Source organism: Amia ocellicauda, chromosome 16 (genome assembly GCF_036373705.1).
Source record: "Amia ocellicauda isolate fAmiCal2 chromosome 16, fAmiCal2.hap1, whole genome shotgun sequence".
NCBI classification, from domain to species: domain Eukaryota; kingdom Metazoa; phylum Chordata; class Actinopteri; order Amiiformes; family Amiidae; genus Amia; species Amia ocellicauda.
Window position 1 is genome coordinate 19197512 of NC_089865.1, and position 14745 is coordinate 19212256.

The 14745-nt window shown below is 38.2% G+C and overlaps 1 protein-coding gene across 5 annotated transcripts; it reads left to right on the top strand.

Moving 5' to 3' along the window:
* Positions 1–787: 787 nt before the first annotated feature.
* On the top strand, positions 788–13602 carry LOC136711218 (CASP8 and FADD-like apoptosis regulator). 5 transcript variants are annotated; one of them, XM_066687312.1, is made up of 11 exons: positions 788–957; positions 1979–2070; positions 2785–3120; positions 3526–3631; positions 6508–6643; positions 8065–8120; positions 8676–8760; positions 8855–8907; positions 9475–9553; positions 9832–10300; positions 10613–13602. In XM_066687312.1, exons 2-11 carry the CDS (start codon positions 2036–2038, stop codon positions 10740–10742), a joined length of 1485 nt encoding a protein of 494 aa, XP_066543409.1. In that variant the 5' UTR covers positions 788–957; positions 1979–2035; the 3' UTR covers positions 10743–13602. The 5 variants fall into 5 exon arrangements, with proteins under 5 accessions (XP_066543409.1, XP_066543410.1, XP_066543408.1 ...); XM_066687313.1 differs by lacking the exon at positions 788–957 and having other exon boundaries at positions 1286–2070; positions 10613–10697; positions 12922–13602; XM_066687311.1 differs by lacking the exon at positions 788–957 and adding an exon at positions 1290–1402.
* Positions 13603–14745: the final 1143 nt, after the last annotated feature.

The following is a 14745-nucleotide window of genomic DNA, read 5'->3' on the forward strand; positions in this document are numbered from 1 at the left end:
TGATATAAATCTGATTAATAGTATGATGTTAACTGCCACTGTATACACTTCTTTTAAACTAGGCTTTCTTATAAATTGTGTATAACTTAATGTGGTCATAAAGTAACAATCTATTCCTTATTTAAATTTTGTATTAAATTTCTTACAAATACATTGTCATAATCAAGTGATCTAACTTGGCACAACCAACAAATCAATGGATTGAAAAGGGTGCATTCTGATTTCTTATTACATTTTATAGAAGCGGGTTCAATAAAATATTAAAGCACAACGTTTTCTCAGTGTTTAGCTACATACATTTGGTTTAATACTTGTGCTCAATGTTTACTACATCCTCCTTATGGTCAAACTTAAATGCAGTCTGGTAGGATACCATAAAAAAGTAAGTTTATACAGAAATATTATCTAAATTCTCTGATACATCATTTGCTACATTTTTAAGACAGACCATATTTTAAGATAGAGACCATACACTCTTTCAGGGTAGTGCAGCAGACTAAGTTTTGTCTGTTTTGAAAAGCCCATAACAGTCACAAATGACCATCCTTATATTTGATAGTGTTTTCCGTTACAAGAAGTCTTCAAATAGAGTGGTGATCCAAACGGACATTACTGGTCTGACAATTCAACCCATCCTGCCAAGTGAGTAAAGCCAAAGCTGTTATGTAACAATTCCCAAGTCTTAATTCTGTATATAATGACCTTTGTAACGTCTCCAGAGCCCCACCTATTAAGGCTGCACTGAATACACAACCAGACATCTATGCCAAGTCAGGGGACCATGATGGAGCTGTCCATGGGGGCTGGCGGCCGCATGGAGGTGTCGATGGGGGGTCGGGCTTGGGACACACAATCTATAGTCCCCGGGTTTGTTGTGTATTGGGAGGAAAGCTGAGATGGGGTCTTGATTGGGGCATGAAGAGTCTGCTGTTGTCCTCGCCATCGCTATTTTCATCAGTAAGTACTCCAGTGTGCTTACAATTAGGAGATCATTACAAAATAGCTTTAATTAATTACTATGTTCGTCATACCTCAGCATGTATTACGGTATTTTTGTCTGTATCCAGCTTTTTATGTTTCATTGCAAACGTGTCAGACAAATAAATGAATACATATCGTTCTAAATAGAGGCTGGACTTATTTATGTTGTATCGTGGTTGATTTTCCATTAATGTAATATGTATACAGTAAATTAAAAATGTTTCTGTCTATATATTATATACATATATTCGCGTGTGTGTGTGTGTATGCTTACAATTGAAGAGATTTCATACGTTTATATTTTTTCTTGGTCGATTTATTTCCACCACGTTCGAAAGCGTTTCCCCTTTAAATAAATAGCGAAGTCGTCACAGCTTGCTCCTGTCTGCTTTCGCTTTCGTGATGGCTACCGAAGACCGTGGTTAGTTGATTCTCATTTATTAAAATACTCATACAGGTTGACCTCGCCGGTTAGTGTCGGTGAACCGTGCATTTCCGATATAAAGATGTACGATACTGTGCTGTCTTAAAAAAACCCGTGGAAATCCTGACTCTGCGGCGGGTGTTTCCCCTGTTTGTCCCGCAGCTGGTCGGAAAGGGGAAACGTCAGAGCCTGCGTTTCAATCGGCTGCCCTGGCTTGAGACAGGGGTGAGCTGTTCTTGATCTCTCGTTTTAATAAATAATAACAAAAAAAACAACAACATCGGTGTAGAGTAGATAAAACAGTCGCAAATACACGTATGGTCTCTGTGTTTGGTTTGAGCTTCATAACTAACGCGTCCCTGCCTGGCCGCTGCAGCTCCGACGGCCGCCACCCAGTCCGAAATAAACACCATTATAATTATTCAAATACGTCAGGTCAATGGCACAGGCTGGAGTATCTGTCGCTCAAAATAGCACTGAAAGTAAACCCAAACGCATTGAAACGTCCCCTTCCATGACCTAATTCAGTTCCGCAGCGTCACACCTCTTCCTCTCGCCCGGCTCATTTCCCAGCTCCTGCGTAGGCTGGAGAGGGCAGTGAAGTGAGCGCGTACAGGGCGTCCCTCCAGCATGAGTGCCGCTCAGCATCACAGCCGTCAGCACAGGTAACTGCGAAGCTCCTATTGATCCTCTGTGTTTCTATTGCTCAGTCTGATTGAAAGGGTGTGTCATTTGGCCCATTCAGCGCTTATTTTGTGTACAGAATTGATCCCATTGGGCATCATCGTGAAACCGTTAGGCTGTATTGTGAATCCACATAAAATCCATAAAGAAAATGCATGGTATGATTAGTTAATTAAAGCTGGACTGTGTTACATATCTAATTAGACCAATATTAGACTAGCATGTATTATTATTATTATTATTATTATTATTATTATTATTATTATTATTAAGAGTCAGTATATTTGTTACTTAGTATGTTTTCAGCAGATTTGTTTTCCTTTTTCAGCTTAATTTTCTATAAAAACAGGGTGATTTCCCAGTATTGCGCTTTGAAATTTCGGCAATACAAAACTCTAAGGCAAGAATCTCCCAGTCCTTTTTTTTTTTTTTTTTTAAATAAGAGACCCTTTAAGAAAACAACTTAGAGGTATATTTAAAAATACATACTATCTAATATCTTTCTTCAAAACAGTTACTGATTGTTCATATGTCATCGTTTGATTTAAATTTCCATTGTAATCTGTGTTTTTATGTGTTTCTTTAATAGTATTTTTTGTGTGTGTTTTTAAGGCAGACAATACAAAACTGGATACAAGAGTGGCAAAAAGCAATGAAAAATAACAGAGTGGATATATCTTTACCTTAATTTCCAGGACATCCCATTTCGAGGCACGTAGTATGAGAAAAGAGCTTTGCCACTTTGCCATGGCTGATCTACAGTTATCACTAACGATCAATCACATTGCAGAGGAGCTCAACTCAGATGAGTGTAAAATGTTATTATATTTGTGTTCCGACATGGAAAGCTCCATTGAGGATGTGAAGGATATGTTAAAAAGTCTGATGAAAAGAGGAGAGGTGGATCAAATCTTTTTGTTGGAACTCATGTACAGAATCAAGCGCTTTGACCTTCTGAAAAAGGTGTTCAGGTCAACTAAGAAGGAAGTGGAAGGAATTCTGGGACATAAATGTGTTGTTTCTGAATACAGGTAACTTTTTTCTTTGATCTTTTTGGAAGACCTGTTTAGAACTGTTTTGCTTGTCAGTTTAGTCCAACAAAAAAACATTCGAATATCAAATAATATCTCAAAAAAAAAGTAGACTGACCAGACTACAATTCTAGACAATTGACTTAATGTTTGTGTTTACATCTGGATTCTGTCAAATTACATTTCCCAGCTGAGATCTATTCATAAAGGACTTGTTTCATACAGCCAGATTAAGTCTAGTCTTATACTACTTAATGTTCTTTTAGATAGGACTATCCAGAAAATAGTGCTAAACTGTAACCAACATAACCAACTGCAATAGAGGTGTAATACACAACTGTAATATATGTGTAATACACAATTGTTATAGAGATGTAATATAGAGACACAACTGTACTATTGCAGAGTCTTGATGGCAGATGTAAGTGAAGACCTAGACAATGACGATTTACATGCTCTGATATTTCTGCTGAGCGACTCGCTGCCAAGAGGGAGGCTGGACAAAGCGAAGGTAGGAGCAGTCTGTATGTGTTTATTTTCTTTTGTGAAGAATACGTCTTTTGAAAACTAAATAGAAGTTTAAGGGGTTCCCCACAACTTACCAAGTACCGTATGACGTTATGACATGTTTCATGTTAACTCTTTCCTGTTGATTTAAACAAAAAGTCCCTTGCCTGACCATGGTAAGAAATTATGTTTGTCATGAAGGTTAGTTATCATAAGCGGGGTAAGACAACTCAAAAGCACCTAAAGTACCTGTACTTTAGCAGCACCTCCACTGCTCCTGCGTGTCTGAACAGAGAAGTATCAGGGGTCCGGGAAAGAGGTGCAAGAAGATAGTCCTGGGCTTTTCATATAGGTCAGCAGACTGGTGATGTCATTGAACATGTAATCATTTTTGCATATTGCGTACATATAAGGTATTTCATGTAAAGTAACATAGCGACTGAAGAGGTTGTAATTGTGTCAACAATCTAATTCTAACAGTATATAACAGTTATTGTTATACACATTTTACCCACAGCCTTCCAAATCTGTGCTAAATATCTACTAAACTGCCAATAACAAAAGTTATTCATTGATTTTATATTTACTTAGTTTAGCAGAGTATATATTAGGAGGTGTCAAAAAAGACATTTTAATGTCTAGTGAGATAAAGTACTGATTCACCTGCAGCAGTTTTTTTTATTTGGTTAACAGGTCAAGGGCAGTTTTAAATCTGAGTATGGTAAATCCTGTTCATTAAAACATTAACTGAACCTCTAAGAAGGCATTTTTCAAAGTGAAAAGGTTTCATCTGAAAGGTTTCTGCTCTGTATTTTTTTTTAAACTGTGTATCAGTATATCATCTTAAAAACATTGAATGAAACCTTGCAGTATGTAATAATATTTTGGTTCTTGGGCAGCCTATGCGGTTTCAGGTTTCATTTAGTTGTTTTATTTTAAAATAAGTTGACATTTATTTTGTTTTTGTCATAGTGTCTTTTGAACACCAAATAAACACTGGCAATATAGACCACAACAACAAATATATAATTATATTAAAGGAAACTTTAGTCGCCTGTACTGTATACTGTAACTTCACTGATAAGTCTAGAATTCTACACTATTTTCATTAAACAAAATTGAACCTTTGGTGACTAAATTGGCAGTATCTGTTTTAGTCCATTTTGTGATACATAAACACATTGTATGTATGTTCTTGTAGATGTATAGATCTGGTGACAGGGTTCACAAGTCATATGGATTATTCTTATGATAATAATGACTGGAAAAGTAATCGCCCACACACACACATGCTAACAAGGGAAAATCCAATTAATATGTGAAGTGAATTTAAACAAATTCAGTAAAGTTTAACCTATGAACTGTATGCAGCTGTGTCGCACTGCCTGAAAGTGATTCAGTGTCCTTTGGGAAACCTCAGGACCGGTTTTGATCAGTATGAACAAAGGAGAACTGGATTGTCTATTGTGTCCTGTCTTGCTCAGTTGACCACACTGTGGATAAACTGTATCAGCCAGTTGTGATAAAACATAGACAATGAGTCATGAGAATGGATGAACACTACTTTCACTTCACCCCGAGGTTCCGTGTCATTAAACTGGCTTCATTCTGCATCTGTACTGAATTTGGTGCTTTGATCACATTTCGAATAATCTGCTGAATGTAGGATAACATGTTCAAACAGGAACAGAGCATGTCTGCAAAATGGTTTACTCCTACAAAAACATTATTGTTGGAATCCAGTAAACTGAATTTTGTACAGCTGAAGAATTTGTAAACAGTGGGTCACATGGTTTCAAAGCAGTTACTTTTCTTTAATCAAAAATAAATTAGACAAATGCAGGTGATAATAATCTAGGAATCTCCCTAACATTCTCCTGAGGGAATGGAATGAACATCCAAACATCCTTGAGTTCGAGGCGGATTGGAAGGTTGGGGGTTTCACAAATTCCCACATTCTTCATCACCTGAAATACAACAAATATAGCATCCTGTTTACCAGAAGAGTGATACATTAGTCCAAGGACATATAAAAGCAAAATTGTGAGAAGTACAGAGCACATGCACACAGGGCAAAATGGAACTGGACAGCATAATGCAATTTACATTATAAATTACACAACAATCTTGTGTTCTTGAATCATAAGCAATTGTTTCCATTCTTTTGCTAGATTTCTCCAATGTTGCAATGAGTCCATGCACATATTATTTGAGAATATCATGTGCTGAGTGGCAGTGACTTTTCCAGCATGCTGTCTAAAGACACAAAATTAGCCAGCTTATATTGAAGCAGTGTAAGCATCAGTTTTAGATCAACAATGCGCATGATTATGCAGAAGGGATGTTTCCTTACAAAACTATGCAAATCAGCAAGATTCTGTAATAAAACTGTAAGAGTGGTATTTTCAGTGTGAAAAATGTAATTGTGGTGCACAGTTAACTGTGGAAAAAGTGACTTTGTTGGATGACAGATTGAGTTCACTGTCTTTTTGTAAAACTATTGCACCAGTATTACTTCATAGTATTATTAGCTTTATTTTTTGCTTGAAGTTGCTGAACTTGTAGATGCCAATAGTTGGAGAATATCATTTATCATGGCTTCACCAACCTTGTTCAGTTTCATATTTATAATATAAATTAAAGGCTGGAGTTTTTGAAATACAGCGATGACATTCATGAACCAGACTTGGATCCTTGGTGCTTCAGTAGTGTTAAATCTTGACGCTCATTTTCAAACTCCCATTGACTTGTGAATTGTATGTAAAAAGACTTAGAAGTACCTCACAGTTGTGTACTGAACAGCACAGGGATGTAAACAGAACAATAAAGTTGGACAATTTGACCAGAAAGGGTAATGTCAGTGTCCTAATACTGTTGCAGAGTTTCATCGATATCATCATTGAACTGGAGAAGCAGGACAAGGTCTCCCATGAGAAGGTGGACTTGATAGAGCAGTGTCTACGGAGCATCCGCAGAGTAGACCTGGCCAAGAGGGTCCACATGTACCAGAGGAAGGGTAAGAGACTCTCGCTTTCTGTTTCTTGGGGGCGGTGGGAGACTCAAAACTAATAACGAAAGTGAGATTTCAGATACATTTTTTTTTGCTTGCTGTTTTGTTTTCTCCAGACTGATGGATACAATGACATTGATTTAGAATGTGTTCAAAGGGGTCACATGTTCTCCCTGGTATTTTCCTTTATTTTTCCTTTTTTTATTTTGTCCCGAGTTTTTAGTAGATGTATTCTCGTTCTTCTGCGTAGGTTCCCAAGAGACAGCAGGTCGAATAGAGGTTTTTAAACAAACAGAAGTTTTCTATGCAACAAATAAAACAGCGGCTGCATACCAGAAACCAGGTCAAATAAAAACAAATAAATAAAAACAGCAAGAGAGAGAGTAAGAAGGTAAAAAAGGCATAGACGAGCCTTTTCCTGCTCAGCTCTGGTGTGCTCATGGGTTTCTCACCCACAAGGACAGTGAGACATTATTTTGAAGGCTGGGATGCCACCTCCAGAAGCATAATTGCCAGATTGGACAGCCAGTAAGCAGATGGAACAAGGTTAGCCAGTCAGCCAGTTAGGCCTTCGAGCAGCACCCACAGCGGTTCAAAAGGAAATGGCTAAAACGCCTCACCCAGCTACATTCTGAATAAAACATTTTGTTGGCAGTTTTTGTCCTTTTTTTTGAGAATCCTTAGTTATCCTTTACAATACTTCAGGAAGCAGGTCAAAGTTTTCCTCATGTGAGACAATGAAATAGAAAGCTACTCATTTAATGGTCATTGTTTCTCAGTTAAATGTTTTTCTTCTATTTTTAGTGTATTACAAATATTGTGCATATGTGTCCAAATAAGGTTTTAAATGAAGATCCCTTTTTCCTTTTCCATTTTGTTATATGCTATCCTTTGGGGAATTACCAGTCACCCAAATATATGCATTGACATAGGAAATGATGTCATGAATAGCTTTCATTCCTAATAAATGAAAGTGATCTTACTGTATTCTCAAAATAGAAGGGGGGGGGGATCTACAGCCCAGTGCTTTTGCTTTTCATGGGCTGACCAACCAGTTAATAAAATGACATGAATAAATTAATACAATGTAAAATGTCAATCTGTCTAGGCAATCAGACTAGTGAATTCCTCACTCTCTTTCATATCCACTGCTTGCTATAAGGGTCATTTGAAAAGTGCACATTACAAATTAGGCGGGGCCAGCAAGGATAGTTGACTTTGTAAAATCTGAACTGAAAAAATAAAATCCATGTAGGTGTGAATTTGAATATAAAATTAGATGTCTGTAGCAATACTGTAAAAATTACTTTACTCTTTTTGCAATATAAGTATAGTAGTGTTTCACCTCCCTTCTGTATATACAGGATGTGGAATTGTAGATATTTTTCATGTTTAAATTAAACCATGTCCCTTTGTTTTTATTAAAGGTATAAAGCCAACTATATCTATACAGAACCAGAAGGAAAAGATGCAGCACAGGCCTGTAAGTATAACAAATAAACGTGCCTGAACATAAGAGTAAAAAAGATGTGTGTGTTCGTTTTAATTTCAACTTCACATTTTCAAACATTTGCATTGGTCTTTTTGAAGTCCCTTTATTAGAGACCAAAGCTACATCCAGAGCTTTTCAGGACTGTGTCTTCGGGCTGGGCTCCTCTTTTCATGAAAGTAACTTCACAAGACACTCCTGTTCTTTGAGATATACCCACTTCAGAATATAAGTGCCTGTTTTTACTCACAAGGTTATTTGAGCTCTAATCTCCTTTGAGTCTCTTTGGCTTTCATTCCCCGTCATCCCGTTTATCGGAGTGCTTTTTACTGATGTAGCTACATTAAGTTTTAATCCATGAGAACCAAATGTCTAATCAGTTCTGCTGTCACCGGCATCGATGGGACTTTTGCTTAGTAGATGTCCTTTGAGAAAATCTCTCAGAAATGCCACTGAACAGCAGGGCTTTGTGTGTACAATGTTATGGTGTGCTGTTGACTGGTTTGTCCTGCATTCTATTTCTTTGACCAAAGCCTTTGTATGTTCCAGGCCTGTCCCCCCCCACAGCTGCCAGAGGCGTCCAGCACTCCATCTCTCACTCAGCGCATGTGGCAGCAGCCGTCCGCAGCTCTGGGTAAGTGTTCACCCCTTTCACTGGTATGACCTGCAGCGTTGTAGCACAGCAAGGTTCTGTATTCTCAATTTAGATTGCACTTCTTATGTTTCAGCTCCAGAGAACATAAAAATTGCAGTGCCTGAAACAGGGATGCAGTACTGTCAGGTGATCATACAGATCTTTTTTGTGACTTAGTGCTTTGGCATGTGTAAAATGTGTAGGGACTGATAAGCCCCCAGTTGAGTAACTACTGGCCCCAGTCCAAGACATTTCTATCTAATCACAGATTGAGTGTGTTCACCTCTTTCATTCCGGAACAAAATCTCCCTCTTCAGACCTGCAGTCCATCATCTTTGGTAGTTTTGTTTACCTTTGCGTTTCCTTCTCACCATATTAATCCTTATGAAATGCTAACCGAACCTCATTTGTTGTTTTTTCCACTTTCCCTGTGATTTTCCCTTAATATCCTTTCTCAATTAATCTTTTCACATATACTGAATGCTTCTAAAGGTTGTGTGATACTCCAATCTAAAAGATTTGGGGAAAACAACACTGGAAAGCCAAAGTAAACATGAAAAATGACCTAATTTAAATGTTTCTGGTGAAAGCCCTTGTGTTGAGACATAACCTTTTCCATTAATCATCATGGGAGTTTTTGTTTTTATTCCTTTGTCCATTGCAAATCAGACGTCTCTCCTTTAAACCCCAGCTCTCTCTCTCTCTTTGCCGCAGAACACTGAAGATGTGTACAGGATGCAGACCATTCCTCGGGGCATTTGTCTGATCATCGACTGCATTGGCTTTGACGGAGGTGAGTTTTGTTTGGGTACACTGGCAGTTGTGCCGATTCCCAGCTTTTTTCAATTGTAGACGGTTTTATGCTTGTTTCAGTCACCTGGAGTTTAACATAATGGTCTAATACGTTCATTTTAAGGTACAAATTAAGAGTACTTTAGTATGTCAACTCCGTGCCACTGCTGGTACATTCTGTAGACTTAGAAAGCCTTGGTTTGTCACCCCTGAGGCCTAACGGATGGGCGTGAATGTGTGTGTATTGTTTTACAGTGCTGCTTTTCTTTTTAATCCCAGATATGCTTCAACAGACCTTCCAGAGACTGCAATTCAAAGTTATCCTGTATAAATGGCTGAACCTGGCAGATGCCCTGTCCATCTTGAACGAGACGTCCAGGATGACCGAGTTCCAGTATATCGACTGCTTCGTGTGCTGTATCATAAGTCGTGGCACCTCCAACGCCATGCTGGCCACGGAGTGCGAAGGCCCCGGGCTGAAATACGACGCCATCAAGCATCTGTTCACAGCCGACCACTGCCCTGGCCTGCTGGGCAAACCCAAGCTGTTCTTCATTCAGAACTACTGCCGCAATGCTGACGTGGAGGCAGACGCGCCCTCCCGAGCGTGCAGCATGGAGTCGATCCCACACGAGGCGGACATTTTCTGGAGCTACTGCAAAACGGAGGCTGCTCACCTGGAGAAAACCCAGCACCAGTCCATCTATTGCAACACACTCTCCGCCGGGTTGATGAAGGGGCAGAGAAGGTAAGAAGAGCAAAGCGGATTGTGCCAACGTCTGGGCCCACATACAGGTCATCTTAAATGTGACTTCACACAAATATATTTTTTTATTGGCAGTTGTTTTGCTTTAATCTGGTGAGGGTTGTACTTCTACATAAATATCAAACTAAACATTTTAAATTAGCATTTCTTTAACATCTTCAACCCAAGTAGTACAATTAAGTAGTAGTAAAGCTGAGTATCAATGCATCCGGCATCCCAGAAAGAGTCAAATCTGAGATCTTGAGTCTGAACAACTTGGTACCCTTCTAATGCCACTGTTGTGCTTCGTTGCAGGAAAATGTGTCTAACTGACGTGCACACAGATGTGAACGGCATCATGTACGAACACAACCGGAAGAATCCGAAGCAGGTGTACTATGTGAGCCTACAACACACACTAAGGAAGAACCTCGTCATAGCGTAGCAGGGAACTCTGACTTTTTTTTTTGTCTCAGTTCTGTAGCATTCCAGAAAAGCTAGCATTCCTCTTACTGGTTAAAAAAAGTGATTCTTGTGAATGAATAAGAAGGCCACAATAAGTTTTGTGAGGCCTTGGAATTTTCTTTCTTCCATGAAGCAATGAAACACCTCAGAGAGTGGTGGTGGATGGATTAGACGCAGGAGTTGTGTGGGCTTTTTCTAAGCTAATTGTAGGGCAATGCGAGAGCTTTCGAAGGTCAGCAAGGCTAGAGAAATGTAGAACGGTGTCTGAAGTCAAATATTAAACAGTGCAAAGCTTAAGTTTCATAGTGAAACTCACATTCTCTTGCTAGTGAATTTGATTACAGATTATTGTCATGGAAGCAAGCAAAGTTTGTGTGCCCACTGCAACAACCTTTGAAACTTAAGTCTCTCCATGATACGACACTTTGCATTTTTTTTTCCGAAGAAATGTATATTATTATATGACATGGGTGGGTCACATCTATATGTTGATGGAGTATAGACTCGACCCCTTTTTCATGTTTCCTGTTAAAAAGCTCAAATGGGACAAATATATATGTTCTTTAAATATCCATACACTTAATGCTTTTTAGAGGTACGATTCAGTAGCTTCATTTACAAACTACAAACTTGTGAAGTTACACAAAGCTTTTTTGATCGTACTTATTATGCACAGGAATGCAAGAGAATGTCATATTTATTTTTGTATTATTTATTAATTAATTTATACTTTAGTCTTTGAAAGAAGATCTAGGTTACCAGCCCGAAATCAACATGTTTGAAGCAGGTAGCAAAGCTATTGAAATGTTGTCAGCGTGCAGCTAAAACTTACATGGGTTTCAGTGAAGAGAATACATGTGAAACTGGCATGAAAAAGGATAGAATTTCTATAGTTTTCTTCTTCATGGACAGGAACAGGGTACACTGTGGACAGAAATGTTATTTTGTGAACAGGTGACAAAATGAAGTCAAAAGTATAAATTTGCGTGTGCGTGTGTGTCTGCGTGTGCATATGCATTTGTGTGCTTGTTTGTAAATGTGTTAATATGCACAAGGAAGTTTATTTGTATAACTTTACTGACATATGTGTATATATGCATGTAACCTACATCTATTCATATATGTGTGTAGCCTTAATCAATCTACACTGTTACTAAGAGTATAACTTTGTCATAGTTTATCTGTATGTAATGTTGTTTTCTATGTAATTACTCCTAATTCTTTCAATACTATGTTTTCAGTCTATTTTAATGTGAACTATACCTATATGAAGCAGTAGGTGTAGTGTAGTTGTACTGTATGCACTATGTATAGTAATGTAGCACCCTCTGTTGGCAGATATGGGAAATTAGCAGCTCCTTCTTACTATCAAAGCACTACATGTACAAGTAAGAAAACCTCCTGCAGACAGGACCCACTTAACCACGGCTTCACCCGCCCTCACTCATTATGGAGGGTGTGGTCCCCATAGCACTTATTAATCTATGGAATATACAATCTAGCATAATAGTAATATTGAATATATCCAGGTCACCTAGTTGCAGCCTGACTGTGTAGTCTCTAGTATCATCTCTGCAGCTATAGTAAGTATAGATGACCTTTGACCTCAACAGCTAAGGTTGGCATATTTTGGCTTTCTTGTCATGACAGAATCTAGCTTGGAAAAATACAGATTAAAAAAAACCTAATTAAAAAAGAGAGAAAGTGTGATTCATTTACAGTCACTCTGAACAGTAAGGTGTTATTCTGACTAATGCTACCACTGGATCTAAGCACTAGAGGGAACAAAGGACAATAGGCAATGGATTTTCTTCTGTACAGTAAATAAAGCATATCGCATTTATGGTTTACGTAGCTGTAATTGTATAAAAGGAAGTGAATATGCTGACTCATGGGGTTTAAGAATATACTTCTTTCTCCACTATGGTACCATAGAACTTATATATTTTTATATATATTAAAAACACACTGCGCTGTTGTTAGTTCCCTCTTCTGCCAGCTTTTACATTGTACTTTTGGGAAGTGTCAAATCCCGCCTAATTATGATCATTTGAAGTTCTCTGCTGTTTTACATCACAAATGGTGAGACACTACCCTGCAAGTCAATAGGCACATGTTTTCCTGTTGTTTAATATGCTATGTTTTTTGTCTGATCCTAGATGGTTTCTTCTGCTTAGATAGTCTTGTCCCACAAGACCCAGCTGCTTATGATATGAACCCTGCTTATGACAGCACTGTTGAAAGCTGAGTTTGATGGGAGTGTGGAAGGGAAGCACAGTGACGTCCCACAATGCTCTGAGGCTCATCAGAAACATTGCACTGACCCATGGCACAGGTACGGACCCTACCAGAATTAGTCTTAAGTTTGCCGTAACTTTGGGGTCAAAGTTCTACACTATACATGCTGTAACAGAGGGATCAGGGCGACGTCCGAATGTGCGTCACGATCATGTAACCGACAGATTAAGCTTCTTCCAAGAATTCTACCACTAGTAAAGTCCTGAGAATAACTTTTTTTGGCAGATCTGTTAAAGTGGAATATGATGATTTCACTAGAAAAGGAAAAAACGAAATTGACAACATTACTCAGAACTCAACAACAAGACAGAAGGAAAAAGACAAGCATTACAGTTAATAGTGCTCAGCCTCCACACTCGCAGTCGTTACGTTTGCAGTGCTGTACTGTTAGATTGTCGTGTGGCAATTGTGAAATGATCTGACTGTCCTTACAGTTCATGTCCTCCTTCGCTCGTTTCTCTCACACTTATCCTGGTAACGGTCTTCTATCTCTGATTTGAGACCAATTGTGATTTTACATGGAATAAAATATTTATAATACATGTCCTTATTCTCCTTCGTATTCTTTGTCTTGGTTTAATCTACAAACCCTCAGACGGAGTGACACAGCAATAGAAATTCCAGCAGCTCCTCCCTGACCCACATAATCACTATGCCTGTAAGAGTGGGATATTATCATATATACAATGTGTTCCATAATACAATGTCATAATTTCTGTTTAGAAATATCACTCCTAATATGAAAAGACTACTTTGTAAAGGTGGGAGCTAGTTAAGAGATGCCTTATTGCAGAATTGGAAAGTCCACTGAGGGTAATAGTAGGTTGGTATTTCTCATTAACTTATCTTTCAAATATCAGTCAGCAGAATATTTTAGGATGAATAACTTATGAGGGAAAATATGTGATTTAGCCCACTTCATTTATAGTTCATTACAATGGAAATCTATTGTCCTTAGTTCCCTCTAGTGCTGTAAGATAAATGCACAACACACACCTTGGCATGTAATATCGGTAGCATTAGTCAGACCCATATGAGAAATTAAATGGAAAATCAGATAATTAAAAAAGGGTAAATATTATGAACGATGACAGTGCACTTCGAGGTTTGTGGGCCATCACAGAATTACAAACATCTGCAGGACCTAGTGGGGGGCTTTAATCTCATCAGGAATTTGGTTAATAAAAGCATGCTGGCCAGTGAGTTATGGGCTTGGTTGTTTTTTTTGTGTTTTTTTTTTGTGGTTGAGTGTTGGAGCTGCTGCATATTCTCCAAATATTCAGATATTCAGATATCACTTAGAAACAGTCAAAGGGTAAATACATTGAGTTCCAAAGCCCTTGGTGACCTTAATCCGACAATGTAGCAATTTCACTCCTTTCAATTCTGCCAAGTACTCTGAGCAGAAATAAACTTCCAAACTTGCAGCTGTCTGAGTCTCAGAAATGGCTTAAGCTAGCATCCAATCTTAATTGTCTGTCAACTTACTTTTCCAGAAATAAAATTAATTTCACTAAGAGGGGATTTGCATCGAAGGGTTTATGACGCACTTATATCAACGTACAGAGTTAAAATACCATATCAATATATATATAAATGAGTATCAGTTGATATAGTGGTCATCGTTATGAAGTTACTTGCTGAAGTCTTTAAATCCTTTCAGGAATGGGAAACTATGCACAGAC

What these genes read in the sequence shown, in the direction of transcription:
- LOC136711218 (XM_066687312.1), top strand. Translation starts at nt 2,036, where the DNA reads ATGAGTGCCGCTCAGCATCACAGCCGTCAGCACAG. An exon ending in TGTGTTGTTTCTGAATACAG is followed by an intron (nt 3,121 to 3,525) that starts GTAACTTTTTTC and finishes GTACTATTGCAG; the next exon opens with AGTCTTGATGGCAGATGTAA. An exon ending in CTGCATTGGCTTTGACGGAG is followed by an intron (nt 9,554 to 9,831) that starts GTGAGTTTTGTT and finishes TTTTAATCCCAG; the next exon opens with ATATGCTTCAACAGACCTTC.